The sequence below is a fragment of the Wyeomyia smithii genome, chromosome 2 (genome assembly GCF_029784165.1).
Source record: "Wyeomyia smithii strain HCP4-BCI-WySm-NY-G18 chromosome 2, ASM2978416v1, whole genome shotgun sequence".
Lineage (NCBI taxonomy): Eukaryota > Metazoa > Arthropoda > Insecta > Diptera > Culicidae > Wyeomyia > Wyeomyia smithii.
The window spans coordinates 22,752,697-22,768,919 of record NC_073695.1 but is presented as its reverse complement, the minus strand read 5'-3'; the positions used below and the strand labels follow the sequence as shown (position 1 = coordinate 22,768,919).

At 37.9% G+C, this 16,223-nt stretch overlaps 1 protein-coding gene across 3 annotated transcripts in view; it reads left to right on the top strand.

Annotated features, from left to right (window-relative positions):
* The first annotated feature begins 6,679 nt into the window (after window positions 1-6,679).
* LOC129725144 (sestrin homolog) overlaps window positions 6,680-16,223 on the top strand; it is a 71,140-nt gene continuing 61,596 nt past the window's right edge. Inside the window, exons 1-2 of one of the 3 annotated variants that reach the window (XM_055680623.1) lie at window positions 6,680-6,820; window positions 14,521-15,016. In XM_055680623.1, coding sequence (XP_055536598.1) covers window positions 14,966-15,016 — 51 coding nt within the window. In that variant the 5' untranslated portion in view covers window positions 6,680-6,820; window positions 14,521-14,965. Of the gene's footprint in view, window positions 6,821-14,474; window positions 15,017-16,223 lie in introns of those variants that run through there. The other 2 variants (XM_055680622.1, XM_055680624.1) reach the window with 2 other exon arrangements.

Here is a 16,223-nt window from a genome sequence, read left to right as displayed (position 1 = left end):
ATAATCTGGCTTATTCTTATTCAAAATTAGAGCCGAGGTGGTAGCTCGAACGGTTCTGTTAAATTATTTTTAATACAAATTCATTATAAATCACATTTGAATTGTTTTCATGAATTGTGTACAAAATCCTAATGAAGTATGAATAATACATACACGTCGAATTGTTTTTATGTTAGAAAGACAGGAAAAATGGGGCCATTAACACGAGCTTTCTTTGAACGATTTACTTATTTTTACTTTTGAATCAACTAGAAAATTGCCGAGTTTTCATGGGTTTAGTACCACACGCACAAACGAAACTACCCATTCAGCATCAATCATAGTAACCCATAAGCGAGCAGAAAAAAATTGACAGCTCTATCAGTCGAACTCTTACCGTTATGAAGAAAATGAAGAAGCTACCCGGTCTGAGGTGTGCGCGTTCAAAGAACGGTACCCCGCCGCGTAGAAAACGGACATCGAGTGGCACTTTGTTGACGGTATGTGTGCCCGTTCCGGCATCTACAACATCTTGGCACTATTGGACAACAATTAGATCATCGAAAGAAACCCGGTTCCGGACGGCCGGTGACCCTGAGCGTCCAAGAAGCGCTAAAGAGGAAGACCAACGGAAAAGTAGCCATATTGCGGTTTGCGCTTGGCCGGGAGGTTGATGCATCCGGCCAAACAGTGAAAAAGTACCTGGCGAACATTTCAATCGCGAGTGTGGTTTGGCGACCAAAGTATGGCGTACAAAAGTAACGATTAGAATCTGATTCAGTCAATCGTAAATTCATAAAATTCGCTTTAGGGCGACACCTTGGATGGAATGGCGAATCATCAGAATACGAAAACCTTTGCGGTCTAGTAGATCTTGAAACAATAAGTAGTAGACATAGATCGCTGATATGGTTTTTTTCTGCAATATACTCAGTGGACGGATTTAAGGTTCTTACTCGTTACACCGACTCAATTTTAACGAAAACCCGGTGTCTCTTCGTCGTCAGAGGTCTTTTATCCTCCATTCAGAACAAGGAACTAGACACAACACAAACCTACAAGCAGATTTATGAACGAATTCGACAAACTGCAGGACGTAATCTCAATGAACATGACTCCAGAAGTGATTCGAAAAAGACTAAAATTAACACAAACATAGATTCAAGAGGGGTCCAACAAACAATTACAATTACTCTGCCCAAATCTGCGAGACAACGAAAATTTAAATTAATAATATACAAAAATTAAAATCAATCAAAAAAATTACATTGCGAAATGTTCCGCGAATATGAGTATTCTTCGAAATATGTGGTAAAAGCGGAGTTAAAATGAGCATGAGCGCTACTACTTTGCACCACACTCCTTTTTTTTTACTTTGTGCTGTACCCAAGTAACAATCAAAATGCTTCAAGAATTTATTCTGGTTTTGTTTTTGTTTCAAGTTGGCTTGCATTAAAGCCTTCGATTGTTAGTAGATTCTATTTGATAGTCATAAAATATGTTCTGCAAGTAGGCTTTTTAACCCTTAATATGTCTTTCATAATACAACTTAGCTTCACAGTTTTAAAATGGTCATAAATTTGTTTTATATTGAATTTTATAACAACCAAATAAAACCAGAAATATAAAACCCGTGAAGTTGTATATAAGTCCCTCTTAAAGCTAAAATAAATTTCTAAGCTGTAATTTCATTTCGAACAGAATTTGTTATGGCAACCCCGCCATGTAGGTTATAATTGAGGCTTGCATAAAACTTGATGATAGGAACATAGCCAGACGAATGCTATGATAGGTTTACTTGTATTATGTATATATGCTATGTTCTGATCAAATTATAAGAATTGGCTATGGCGAAGATTTTAAATACGTCCGAGGTTTAATTCTAAAACAACATTGAGTGGAAAAATTGAAATCAGCATTTTTTTACGAGAATAACGAAACCACACCAAAAATCTAATGATAGATAGCGGCATACATTTAACAAAATACTTCAAATCTGGGCATTTAATTAATCATCAACTTAGTTCAGAGAAATTAAATTTTAATTTTATATTGATTTCCTGCAGAATTCCTGCGGCTCGTATAATTTGTGATACAATTCGTGGCCGGTTTCACCATAAATATTTTATGGCATGTGTTTTCACATGCACGAAAACAATTTAAAGGCAACAATATATTTATTAATCAATCAAGATGGAAATAAAAATTTACACAATTTTGTTTTCACGACACTGTTGGATAAAACCGCTGTCATAGAGAAATAAAACCAAGATAAAATTTAATGCATCACACTCTATTTGGAGAATATATCTCAATTAAAATTTCGAGGCCATTATGTGGTAAGCAAATCGGGTAGTATAAAACATCTGGTCCTATGATGGGGCGCATATGAAGCTTTGATGACTGCAATAAAGCTGGGCCAACTAACAACAGCTACAAACATGTGTTATGGCTAGACACATGTTTGTAGCTGTTGTTAGTAGGTTGTTATAACCGCATGGTCGGCATAGAAGGTTTTATGTTTTAGTTGTATCATATACTAAACAACTTTGATATAACCAATTTTGTTACTTGGGTACTTCTGTCGCTTGCAGAAAAAAATAACTCATTTGCAGCCGAACGAGACAAGAGTGGCGAATCACTCTAGTGAGAATATACAGAAGTGCACCGCAGTGCTCACTGCGAAGATAATGCAACAGAGACAACTAGAGTTTTCTCGTAGCAAAATGTGATGCGGAGTGGCGCTTGTTTTGAGATGCAAAGCAAACTCGACAAAAAACGCAATCTATTTTCCTCTCATTTGAAATAAGCCCAGGATACACTGCTGTGAGCTCTGTTGTGTAGATTTTGTACGAAATGACAATTTGTGTGAGGAAGCTCACCTGAGTATTTTATGTATCATTAGAGCATCTTTAGCGGTAGTCCAAATCGTTGCTTTGTTCTATTGCAGTGCTTATCAACTGGTGGTCCGCGGCCGGCAAGGGGGCCGCGAAGCTCTTGGTAAATTTGACAGGTAATTGAAATTTCTTTCCAGACATTTCTTTGAAGCAGATTTTCAACTTATCTGCGTCTTAAGACCAAGACGTGAAACGCTTTAGACTTGCGAGACGATATAAAACTGATAAACGCAGATTCGTATTGGCCGCGAAGCTCTTTGTGTCTAGCAACAGCGGCCGCGGGGCCACAAAGGGCTCCGGTGTTTGAGTACGGGCAATACTCTTTTTGACAAAGTTGTAGTACTACTTAAGGACTTCAAGTTCGTCTTACAAAGTTGTTCAGAATTGTGCTTATTAAATGAGCTATCGTCTTGCGAAAAAAATGAGCGCGAGTGATAATTTTCATCCTTGCATGCAGATATTGAGTGTCTTGCTAAAGTAATCTTTTAATGTGCCTAAATTATCGAATTTTCCTGTGATTATTATTAAAACAAGTCTCATGGGAAACTGATAGCATATGGTATTTAATTGACAGACATCAGCGGTTTAAAACAACAAGATATACAACACCGCTGCGGGAAACGTGAAGTTGATTTATATTAGCTAGTTCTATTCAGGTTTTGCTTGTGTAAACCTAGTATAAAATTGTTCCAAAAATAGACAACCGCTGAATATGCCCTTAGTGTTGTTTTAGATTCCACCACGGTGTGTTTTTGTTCGCAAACTCCTCAGATAGACCCGATTCGTTGCTCTCTCTAAGCAAGTGCTTTGATTTGCTCACCACTGTAAGAGCAGTTGTTTCTGCAGTGAAAGATATTCTCCTCCACGTTAGTGATTCTCTGAGGAGAAACAGCAAGTCTGTTTGTATCTTTCGTTTCCATCATCAAGACATCAACTTGAATTCAATAAGCGGTGCTGTTGATGCGGATTTTGGTAAAGTAGGACTGGAGAGAAAAACTTTACTTGTTCTTCCAAAAACAATCAAAGCCAGCTCTACTATTTTTCGAACTAAATTTATATTTTTCACAACGGCTTTTACCCGTTAACATTCAAGTTCATTAAGCAGACAATGTGGCAGCAGGGGAAGCGAAAATTAAGTGAACTGGAAAAATGATACAGATTTGGAAAAATATACCGCATCCCTACTACTCTTGTGAAAAGTACTTTTTGCAACGCTGAGGAATTTTGCGAATCCAATATAGGTTGAGTTCAAAATCTAAATATGTTTTGCTCAACAGATGTTGAAGTACTTTCACTGCATAAATAATAGCCACCTTTTATAAATTATTCTTAAAAAATAATATTCTTTTCAGTATCAATTTCGATTCAACTCTTTCCTAACTTATAGTTTTAGAACCAGTTGGCGTGTTTTTGAATAATAAATATTTATATTCTAATAATAGTAAAAGATATGAATAGACATTTCCAACCAAAAAGCATATTATAATTAACTTTCTTAATGCAACAACATTCAAGTTATTTCGATTAAATAAGTAACAAAATTATCTCTGAATTTTATATTATTTCAAACAAGAGTTGAAATTCCCTTGAAATTTATTTTTCTTTGAAACTAGACATTATTCCACTTTGGGAATAACGGAACCCAAATTCCCACTAATTGATCGCCGCTGAGCTGGCAACTTGGAATATAACATTTTTATGTAAAATTGATCAACAAATCAATTCGCGACAGTTTCATCCTGTGCAGGGCACTGGAAAGGGTCTATTATGTCTCTTTTCACTCGATATTTGCGTGTTTTTGTGTATACAGACCTTTTCCCGTGCCCTGCACAGGATGAAATCATCACCAGTCGATTTATTGACCAAATTTACATAAGAAATACTATATTTTTGGTTGTTAGCCCAGCGGCAATTATTTAGTGAAAATTGGGGTTCCGGTTTTTCCACTAACTAATCGCCACTGTACTGATAACGTGGAATGTAGCATTTCTTATATAAAATTGGTCAAGAAAACAATTGGTGATGGTTTATCTTCGATTTTAACTAGAAAATCAACTGAGAAAACTAAAGCAATATTTTTTCATGGAATTACTAATAAAATATAACAGCAGGGGAAACCTACTTTGGGCCACTCGCGGAGCCTGTGTATTGACACGAAATACTCGAAATATGTAAGGTGAAATACAAGCATATGCATATCAATTTGTTTACCACCTTTCTCTTTGTCAGCACTTATTTTCAGATTATAAAACTGATTTAATCAATTGAAGTTCCCAATCGAGGGACACTATTTCAATCACCACAAACCTATTTTAAGGATGCAGTTTACATCTGTTTTGCAGGAAATTTTCTTGAGCACCCAAATGGCGCCTGAATGTTTTTTTTTTCGACAGATATTTGTATAAAGTTTTCACGGTGTTAAATAGCATGTTATACATTCGTAAGACAGCTAGTTTTTCAGTGTTTTTGTTCCTGTCATTAAAATTGTCGATATTGCTCAAAATTCAAGAGTTTGAGGCCCGTTTTCTTCAACTACTTAAAATAGGCTCCATTGCTTAACCGTTCCTTATTCTAATTTGTAAAACTTTTTCAATAATAAATAACTAGAACTCTCATCAAAAATCAACAGAAAATTTGTTTGTCTTCAATTTCGAAAATCAGTTGAGAAAACTAAAACAGTTCGCAAAACAGGCATTATTTTTTTTATGGAGTTACCAATATTGTGTAATAGCATCGTTTATTCCTTTATCCAGCTTGTTACTTACATTACAATACTCATCGTTTGCTTACGAACTCGCACCATGGTGCGTGATTAGCAATCAACAGCTGGTAAGGATTTTAAACTACCGCATCTGAAGTATTCTACTCATTCTATAGCACACAGTCAAAGGAATGTAATGGTGTACCATCGGTGTTTTAAAAGTACTATATAGTAAATCGCAGTAGTCCATATTGCACTATCAGAGAGTGTGTATGCACTCGGAACTGCACAGTAGTGGCTTACCGAATGAGCTGCGTGTATTGGTGTGCGTCGAGAGAAAGAGAAACGGGATAACGAGAGCACTCTCACTAGCTATAGGTACTAAGCGTTTTACCAGCAGATACTAAACCGGTATGTATACATAACACACTCGTACGAGGCGCGGAGCAACGCCGTCTATAACGTCTGGTAGCCGCTGCGAACTCGAGCATAGTCTGCTTGAAGCTGCTGCCGTGAACGGACGAGAAATTGAATGCGGAGAATAGCCCTGCTATAATAGGAAGGAAAAGAGAGGAGCCAAACAAAGGGCCGACTACTTTCCGGTGAAGAATTGTTCTGAGATTATTCTGTTTCGTGTCCTGAGTTGGGCTTTGGTTCTGCACGGTTTGACTTGACCGTGAAGCAAGTTTTATTGCTCGTGCTGTGAATGGATATTAGCGAGGATTATCAGATTTATCCTTCCGCCCGTTTTTCTTTATTGTGGTGAGACGGGGAAAAGTGGTGGAAAATATCTAGTCGAAGTCGACAGGGAAAGTGGAAATACGATTGAGAGGGAGAAAAAAGTTAGTGAAAAGTTGATTGACCCATTAGAGGCGAAAACAATCGAGCGAAAAAGTGGTCCACAAGGCTTAAGCGCGCGATACTAGAAGAAGCGAGCAGTGCTTACTGGTGTTGTTTTGTTTTATTGTTTACGTTAACTGGTCTCGAGCTGAAAGTTTGCCGGAGAGCAACAGTAGCCGGTCCGGTTGTGACCCGGAATGGTCGTCAGGTTTTATTGTAGTTTATTATAACACATAAAGTGGCTGTCCGTATATATACGTGAAACTGTGGTACGGTGGATCGCTCAAGTGGCGTTGACGAAGCTGAAGCAGAGTACGGCCGTGCGCGGTTGACAACGATTGAACTACACTTGGCAACAGTATCGCGCGACCGATGAATGCTGCGTAGGATTGTCAAAACAAGTGTAAGTTGGTTATTATTATTTTGATATTTATGTCGGATACAAATGTTGATTCGTTCGCCAAACATCGAATTAATCTTTTTGACTTGTTACTTTGGTGACCATTTCGAAAAGAGGCAGGGAGAGAGAACTAACCTTTTTCATTGTCAACTAGTAACGGCTCAGTAACAAAATTTAAAACTTTCCCTAGAAATATAAACGTAACCAAATCTTGCAATGTAATTCGTATAAATTATGGAGAAAAAGCATCTACCGAGTAAACACATTTAATTTAAAACCGCAGAATATATTGCCCTGAAATGGGTGCATCACTGGCTTATACACGTAACATAGGCCTTTATTAACTTGCAACCAAATAGAACTAACCCTTGCGAGCTGAAGTACAGAAAAAAATCAAAACACGTTTTTCTGCTGAACGTTGTGTTCAACAGCATCGAGAGTGGTGTTTTTTTCTGTGCTACTCGCGCCCCTTCCCATCCAGCATTCGAAACTGACCCAGTGCTGGGCAAGTGTAGCCAGCCATCCGATTAATTCGAGCCGGTTGCTCTTGTGGATGGTATGAATAAATGATTCGAAAGAACTGAATGTGTATGAGGAAATAAAAGCCAACAAAAATACAAAACAAGATACCGCAAAAAAACTGCTACGCACTCTCGTGAGAGGTAGAGCTCGAGAGGCTGTGCGTACGTCCGTGTCCGCCCGCGATCAGAAGGGAAGCAAAGCTCGAGGAAACTTTTATTGCTGAACTGTGGACGGGTTTCATGTAATTCCTTCCAGCTCCAACGGTGTGGCTTTTTACATATTTCTCACTCAAGCAAGGCACCGGTTGTGAGCCGTGTTCTGGGTCGCCTGTCTTTGGGACGAAAAATAATGGATTTGAAACCAGTTTTTATTTTCGATTTCAAGGAAAAACTTCATTCAATTGATTCGAGCATGCTTATTTATAACCGATTAACGGCCGCACCATGCTGCTATTTAAAGTTAATTTGTTTTTGTGCTGCAATTAGTGTGCCTCTGCGAGGACAAGATGGAAATTATTTTTGCTCTTAATCTGATTGTGTATATTTTATTGCATCTCACGTGGTTGATTTTGGTCCATATATAAATGCTTGGTTCACAAAACCTGTTGTGATTCTGTAAAACGATTCGGTTAAAATTAACCTAGTAACATAGGTGTAGAATTGAATTGACTCTTGGTAGTTGAAGCTCTATGTAAACATTTTTATTTTTCAAATGAATTTTACGAAATTATAGCTACTACTGCCTTATCTTCACTTGAAATTTGAAAAAAAAAACTGTCTGAAATGGCACTCCAAAGGATTTGAACTCCTGGACACACGACAGTGTGTAACAACGAATTTAGTTGTCTATGAACAAGATAACTGGATCGAACGGTTTTTCCATGCCAAACTTTTCAATCACAAAAATAGCTACAGTCAAACAAGTTTTTGTGCGATTGAAATGTGCACAATTTGAAATTTATGTGATCGCTCAATTTGAGCGATAGTTTTGTGCAGTGCATAAAATAAATATACAGTCGAACTTGTTTTTGTGTATTTTTTGTGCGGTATATATCTTAAACGAATTGATTCCACAAAGTGCATTGCATTGCATAACGTCAATCAATGACCATTTAAACTAGTTTACCACAAAAAATTTTAAATTTTGCCAGACTACAAAGAATAGTGGTTGAATGATAAGATATGCTTATAAAATATTTAAAAAACATTAAACAACCCTCTCTGTGAGTTGTTTTCAATGTGAGATCTTTGTTATGCGGTTCCTATTCACCATATATAAAAATAATTTTATTAGTGCTTTGAAAACTTTTTTACTTTGGTGAGTCGCACAAAAACAGGTTTACCGGTAGTTAAGTACTCTACTGTTCGCTAAAAGTAGAACGATAATCATAAAATAATCCTGAATGCAACTGAAAAACTCGAGTCTTACCTAACTAATCAAACTGTATCGATTAAACCTGGTGGTGATAAAGTAAATACAGCTCCGCTGTAGCAAATTAAACTCGTTAAAGTTCAAACGAATCAATGTATTTATATCACATCCTCAATGTTTACGGCCAGCAGAGGCTTGGTTGATTAAACACCTATCCTGCCAGGAGCGAGGGATCCGTCTGAATTTAGCTGGCATCGTCTGCGGTCTACACAACAAGCAAGACGACCCAGGAAGCCAACACATTCGGGCGTGTGTGTCTTTATCGAAAGATAACGATCCTCTCCTGTGTGAACATTGGCAGTAAACAACCGCGGGTTTCATACATAGTAGTGCCCATACCACGATCGCGAAAACGATCGACAATGCTTCAAGTATGTGTGTCTTCTCAGTTTCACAGATTCTTTTCGAGCAGTAGCCCGCGATGGGGTTCGGGGAATTACGGACGGGCGCGATTTATAAATAAATTCTCACAAACAACCTGAAATGACCAAAGGATCGAGATGGTGGCACAACAGACCTGTAATCTGTTCTGCTCTCCGGTCCGGCTGGAGATGACGACGGCTTGAGAGTGCTCGTGTGCATGTGTTTACTTGTAACAAGTACACTTATCATGTGAAGACACTCTCGATTCGCGCGAAGAGAATTTTTTTCGCACGCCGTGAACACGCATTAGTTCGGAGGTGCGCGTGTGTTATTTCTCGAGTACACGGCGGGTGCACCGTGTAGATGAATGAAACCAAATGAGAAAACTAATAACCTACGCTTTGTCTACTTTATATTGGAAAAAAAAGTTCAGTCAAACGTGTTGAATAGTTGATCTTCATGCCATAATGACTAGAAAACAGAAGTATTACAGAGATTTTACGCCGCAAAAAATGCCCCCGGATCATTATCTCATCTTTACGAACAGTCGCAGTTCTATTCAGGCTCTTCGTCGATGAAAATGATGAAGCACTCTCCGTACACGTGCAGGAACATCAGAATGTTTTATCCGAAAAATCTTATTAGATTACCTAAGTGTGGATCCCTTTTCATTGTTCCATTCCGGTTAATGAAAAGGTGGACACTTTGGCTTAGGTGGGCGCAACAAATGGTGATATTTATGTGCGGTTGGGAGGTTTTATCATTATACTGCATTGAAAAGGCTTTTTTCAATAGCGACGCATGGCAGTTATGGTGGATGTTGCAGATTAAATACTTCTATCTATAAAATACGAAAATATATAATAGCGTATCTCTTCACTAGAAGTTTGTTTCGGATATAAGCTTTCATATGAAGTTGTTTGGAAATATTTTATCGGGGAACACTTGAATACAATGAGTTTCATTTTTTTCTCAATTTTTCGACTATATGGAGACGCTAGGTAAATAGTATCATATATTATGATAACGATAAAAAACAATGTTTGTATGTGAGAGTGGTCCCCGTGGTTCTGTTTTGTATGTGAGTGAGAGAGAGAGAGAGGAAGAGAGGAGAGAGAAAAAAAGAGTGAGAGAGAGAAAGAGAGACAGAGAGTTAGAGAGAGAGAGAGTTAGAGAGAGAGAGAGTTAGAGAAAGAGAGAGTTAGAGAGAGAATTAGAGAGAGAGTTAGAGAGAGAGAGAGAGAGTTAGAGAGAGAGAGAAAGAGAGAGAGAGAAAGAGAGAGAGAAAGAAAGAGAGAGAGAGAGAGAGAGAGAGGGGGGGGGGGGAGAGAGAGAATGAGTGAGAGAGCGTTGTGTATTGCGTATAAAAAATGGGTATTTGACGTTGAAAATATTCCGTAATTTCACCAAATTTTGTAGATTCTAGCTACTGACGACATATAGTATCTTCAAATGCGATGTTGAACAATAAGTTAGACAGCCCTTTACCCTACACCAAATCATCTTACGTTCCGTAAGCATCCGACATTTTACCGTCTACCCTCACGCGTGATATGAAAGCGTCGAGGGTGGCACGTTGCAGTTCTATCTGTTTCAGCTATAACTCATTTTCCTAGCTGAATTGTACGCTGCCCTAGAATCTATGAACTGATAGTGTGTCTGCAAGTTGAATTCTCGAAATTTAAATCACATTGGTATTCGCCAACAAAGACTTGCAGCAATGGACCAAAATCTTGGGATATTTTTTGCTTATTTGACACCTGTACACCGCACGGTAGCATCCACCGCACTATATGTAATGTAGTATACCTGGCGATTCCATGAATGGGCAAAAATGGTAAAAATTAGTATCTTTTGATTCAAGTTCTCCCCGAAAGCTTAGACCCTAAACTATCTTTTGGTGAAGAAAAATTCGAGGTGCATTGAGGTAATATGTCGCTTAGGACACGGCGTATGCCTTCGTGAAAATTTGATAGTTTGTGTAAAATATCCTGAGAAATCAAAATAAATCAAAGGATCTCAAATCCTCTCATACGGTAAATACGATGTGTATCATTTTTTTTTAATAGGGGGGGATGTTTTGTGATGAAATAATTATTTACTAATATTTATTCAGAATTTTTATTGCGTGTTCTACCACAAACGGTGACATATCAACATTATTACATAACGGTGTGTATCATGATTTTCGCATAGCTATTATTATTCAAAGTACAGTGAGGTATTTTCATTTTTCATTTTCATTTTCGGGTGCAGAAGGGGGCCGCAGGGCCAAGTCTCCAGTGCTTAAACACTTTTCATGCTGCATCAATGGAGAGATTAGATTTGGCATCGCAGCATAGTAACCCGAGAGGTCAAATAAATTCTCTGTTGGAATGCCGTATAGTAAGGACAAGGGAAGGGAACAGTGATAGTAGTTGCAGAAAGGTGCATGAAAAGAAAAAAAGAATAGTTGTAACTGTGGTTGATGTTAATAAATTTCGTCCATTTGTAATATATGTATGTAATATTTGTCACGTATGCCGGTCTGCGTCCAGGGCTTCTCAAGGCAACCCCTCCCAACCGCACATATATTCAAATTTTTTATTCATTAAAACTCTTGTCAGATGAAACATTTGATAAATAATAATAACAATAGTAATAGTAATTTGCTTTTTAACGTACCTGCTGTGCCTTAATCCTTTACTTACCCCGTTTTATGTTTGTTACCTTTAATCACTCTTTCATTGACCTTTGTTTGATTGTATTCCTCAGGGTAATTGCTTGATTCTTCGTTTGCTCTAATTCTTGATTTTTCTCGCAATAAAAAAAAAAGAGGCAACTGGATTAATAATTTGATTTGAACAATAAAAATTAATGTAAATAAGTCTGAATTACGACCGCGCATATATCTAACTACTGGTTGAGCGTTGGCTTTGAGAAAGTTGTTAAGGCAATCTTTTGATTACTATATCAAATTCCTTTACTGAGCCCTCTCGGCACCTCAGTAGAAAGCATGTCTTAGTTGTCACAATAGTCAAATAAAACTGCTTAATCCGTAAAAGACGAGAACAATCAATCTGACCTTTTATCAAACTGTTAAATGATTCAAACATTCCACCCAATCATTATCATTAACATTCAACTTCGTCTTATTACGGCCGTTGCAATGAAAGATTCTAATGAGCTTTATAGACATTCAAAATTATTTTACCATGGTCATGCAGTATGCAGTATTAGGTTAAGTTTTATTGCTTATTTATTTTGATTACAACCGAAAAGCCCATCAAAGTTTTTTCAAAGAACGTTTGAGGTGTTTTGCAACTAGCATCTGGCCTTATTAGACTGGATCTATCTTGTATAATACATAACCGAGAAGAGTATTTAAGTTCACGAATTTAAACCAGATATTACTAATTGCAAAACCGTCAAGCCCCTCAACCTAGGAGAGGGTATTCAAAGTACAGTGAGGTATTTGTTTTTGAAAGGCCCATATAATACCCTCAATTTGAATCCAAAATATTGAAATTCGGTCAAACGGTTTAAAAGTTACAAATTGTTGAAAACTGAAAATTTTGGAAAAATACGGGTCTAAAATGTCTCGAGAATACACGAGAACAACTATAGCGATTTTGAAGATGATCAAAGCAAAAAAAGACGAATAGGACTTTTTTGCTGTATTGGTAATGATTGGTTCAACAAATGTCAAGGTGATGAGGTGTTGTACTTCTCGCTAAATTTTTGCATACTGTAAACAAAGCCGAGCGCACTCCTACCCAAAGCATGTGAAATCCAGGAACAGTGGATTTTTTGTAATATGCGAAGTCGTTTGAATAGACGATTGCGGTGTATTTGAACAACCGCAAGCATGTCATGATCTGAAGTGTGCAATTTTGCAATTCGTAATTTTAAAGTGTACATTATAGTTTTTGGATAAATTAAAAAAAATCACTCTACTGGGTGAATACACTATATAAATATACCGAATAGTTTTCCTCTAGCTGTACTTAAAGGAAATTATAGTGGATCATGGGTTAAAAAATTCGTTACAAAATTTATCATTCAGCAACTTGCGCTCCGATTTCATTATTAGTACACAAATGTTGAAAACTTTACTAAAAAGAGTTTCTTCTATTTACACTCGAAAAAAAAAGGAAGTAAATTTCAACTTCACCACCCGATAGAACCGACTTACACACAGGAATCCAGATGTCCGCATCGCGCTAAGCAAGTGCTAATGCAAGAAAAAAAATAATAAAAAAAACTTCCCTCCAGTTATAATGTAATAATAATCATAATATAAACGGACAATCTCGACAAACAGACTCGAGGTGCAATCGTGTTGTGGTGTGGTGGCCCTCTAAGGCTATTGACATACTGAGGCGTCAAATGAAGCGAAGCAAGAAGCGTCGCGAAAGCGTCCGAGCTACTTCTTCGAACGTCTATATGAAACGCTCAAACCGGTCATACTCAAGCGGCAACGACGCGTCGGTAGAGGCGGCGAAACAGAACGATTAGTGTTTTGACGCGCGTATACTTACGCGGTAATACCTTGTTCAGACAAAATCTTTCATCGCGAGGTGCTTTACATTTGCTTTGTTTTGGTTTGGTAATTGAAAAAAAGCAAATAGAATACATTTTCGGTTAACAAAATGTTAAAATGTATAAAAAATGTTAGTGCAGTAATACCATGTTCAGACTGAACCTGATATCGCCAGGTGCTTTTTATTCGTTTTATTTTGGTCTTAAATATAGAAAATATCGGGAAAAATTTTCAGGTCGTCAGGAAAATAACACTGGTATTTTTGATTGATATTGCATGCCTAACATACTGAACAGATATCATAAACTAGTTGAACGTTACTTGGGGTCAGCGGGTTTAAAATTTAGAATAATTTCTTATATTTTTTACTACGTCTGTAGCGCAACTGACTTCAGAAATATTATTTTACTTCATAAAAAAATCTCTATGTTTACTAAAAACGTGATTGACTTTGCTTGAAGCAGCAAACAAATCTTCATTGGACGAATTCATATTTCCTTTAAACGAAACCGCTGCTGGAATCTGGGAATATGACAACACAACACATTTGCATAGCTCGCTCCAGTATGTCATAGGAAGCTTCACTAGACGCTTCTGTTATTCCGCTTCTCAAACGCTCAACGCTTCGCTTCATATGACGCCTCAGTATGTCAGTAGCCTAAGAATCCAATGCTATGAATAGATAAATAAACCGGCGGCGGTGTTGCCGTTGTACACTGTGGCCAGCCGTTCACACTCTGTCATCGTGTTTGTTGTTTATCTAACCAAATTGTAATATGTACGAGTGTATCCATTTCTTTCTGTTACTTACCCCACAGGCTTTATCGTGAACGCAGTCGGTTATTATTACGTTCCTGTTTTGCAGTTGGACGCGATTGTTTGTTGCAACTTTACGAAAACAATTCCTCGCCCGCCTTCAGCTGCCATCATCGCTTCACCATGCTGTCCCAGAGCTGTGTAATTGAGTGATTTAAATCTCCCCGTCATACGCCAAGAAAGGAAGCAAAAAAAAAAATATTCGCGAAAAACAACAGAATTATCCCGAAGTAACTGTTTGTGTGGCGAGCACTGCACTATACCCTATAGAGGGAGAGGTGAATGAACGCAGCTCTAGTCGAAAACAAGTTGCAATGATAAAGTGAGACATCTTACGTTTGAAGTGGATCACAAGACGTGCGGATAAGTGGTGTAACATTGTCTCCTAATTAGTTCCGGCTTGAAGCGTTCGACCGAACCGATACCCATCTTTTTTTGCGTTCCGATCTCCGAAGCGAGGGCAAACGGAGCCATTGTTTCGGCAAGGCTTTCCCATGTACTCAATGGTGGACTGCTTCAACGGTATGGGTCAGCTGGGGCAAGAGGTGAGTAACAAATATAGCTTTTTTACTCTTGTTGGGTGATGCAGGACATTTTGTCCGGCTGCGATAACGAATAAAAATGGCACATACAATTGCTAAGTAATGGGCCCGAAATAGCGCGCAAGCAAGTGCTTAAGCAAACAGGTTCTGTGATAAGCGATTCGGAGGCATTGTGTTACTAATTGACCAAGTCTCGTCTGAACCACATTGCATTATCTCTGTATGACGTTTTCGGGACAAACATGGGTCGTACTTTTTCTATGTTTACGTGATCTGGCTCAGCAGTGCAGTGTTTCGGTGCGGTCCTAGTTTAGGGGAACGGCTGATAGACATTCGACGAGCACCAACGATGAAGCTGGCTGATATGCAGAAATGAATCATCCGATATTGGATTCGATGCATCGGAGATAACCGACCGATAACGAAAGTAGAAAGCCGCCCGTAAACGTGTTATCAGTGCAATAAAACTGTTACCATGTAGACAACACGGGTTCAACAGCTGCTTGGAAAAGCTTAGAGCTTTAGAAGTGAAGCGCAGGCGGGGGCGGGTTTGGGAGATTTATGGCGGAGATTTGCTCCGATTTGTGGAAGATTGCAAAATAGGCTTATATAAGGCGGTAGTTGTTTGTTAAGATTTTTTAGGAAAAGTTTTTGACATTTTCTAAAAATTTTTAGAGCGTTCTACTCAAATAAACAAACCGTTCCGTAATTCAATAAATGGACATCGACGCATTCGTAAATTTTCAAATAGAACATCGATTATCTCATTCTTCAAGTAAAAGAAGATGTAAGCCCCCTTTTTTTCAATCAAATGTTGTTCATATTTTATTATTTTTTTGCGACTGATTAGATACGAACTCAAATTAACAATTAATGTGTTTTGATTTACTACCAGCTTATTTTAGGCGTGAATAAAAAATTGTTATTGTGTAAATTATAATTGGCCATTTCACTCTTTCTATTGCTTTGAATCACGCTGTGTTCGATCTCTTAAACACAATGTGAATTACTCTTTACATGTCAAATGTTAACTTTGAAGGTGGTAAACCTCTGAGTGGTAAATAAATCCACTCTCAAGATATCCAAAACGTAAGAGATAATAAGTTCTGACTTTGCTATTGGAAAAACAAAATACATACCTCCAACTGCTTGAATGAGAATGACTCGGCGCTATATCGCGCGAAACCTGTTTTCCAATTCCGGTAGCAGC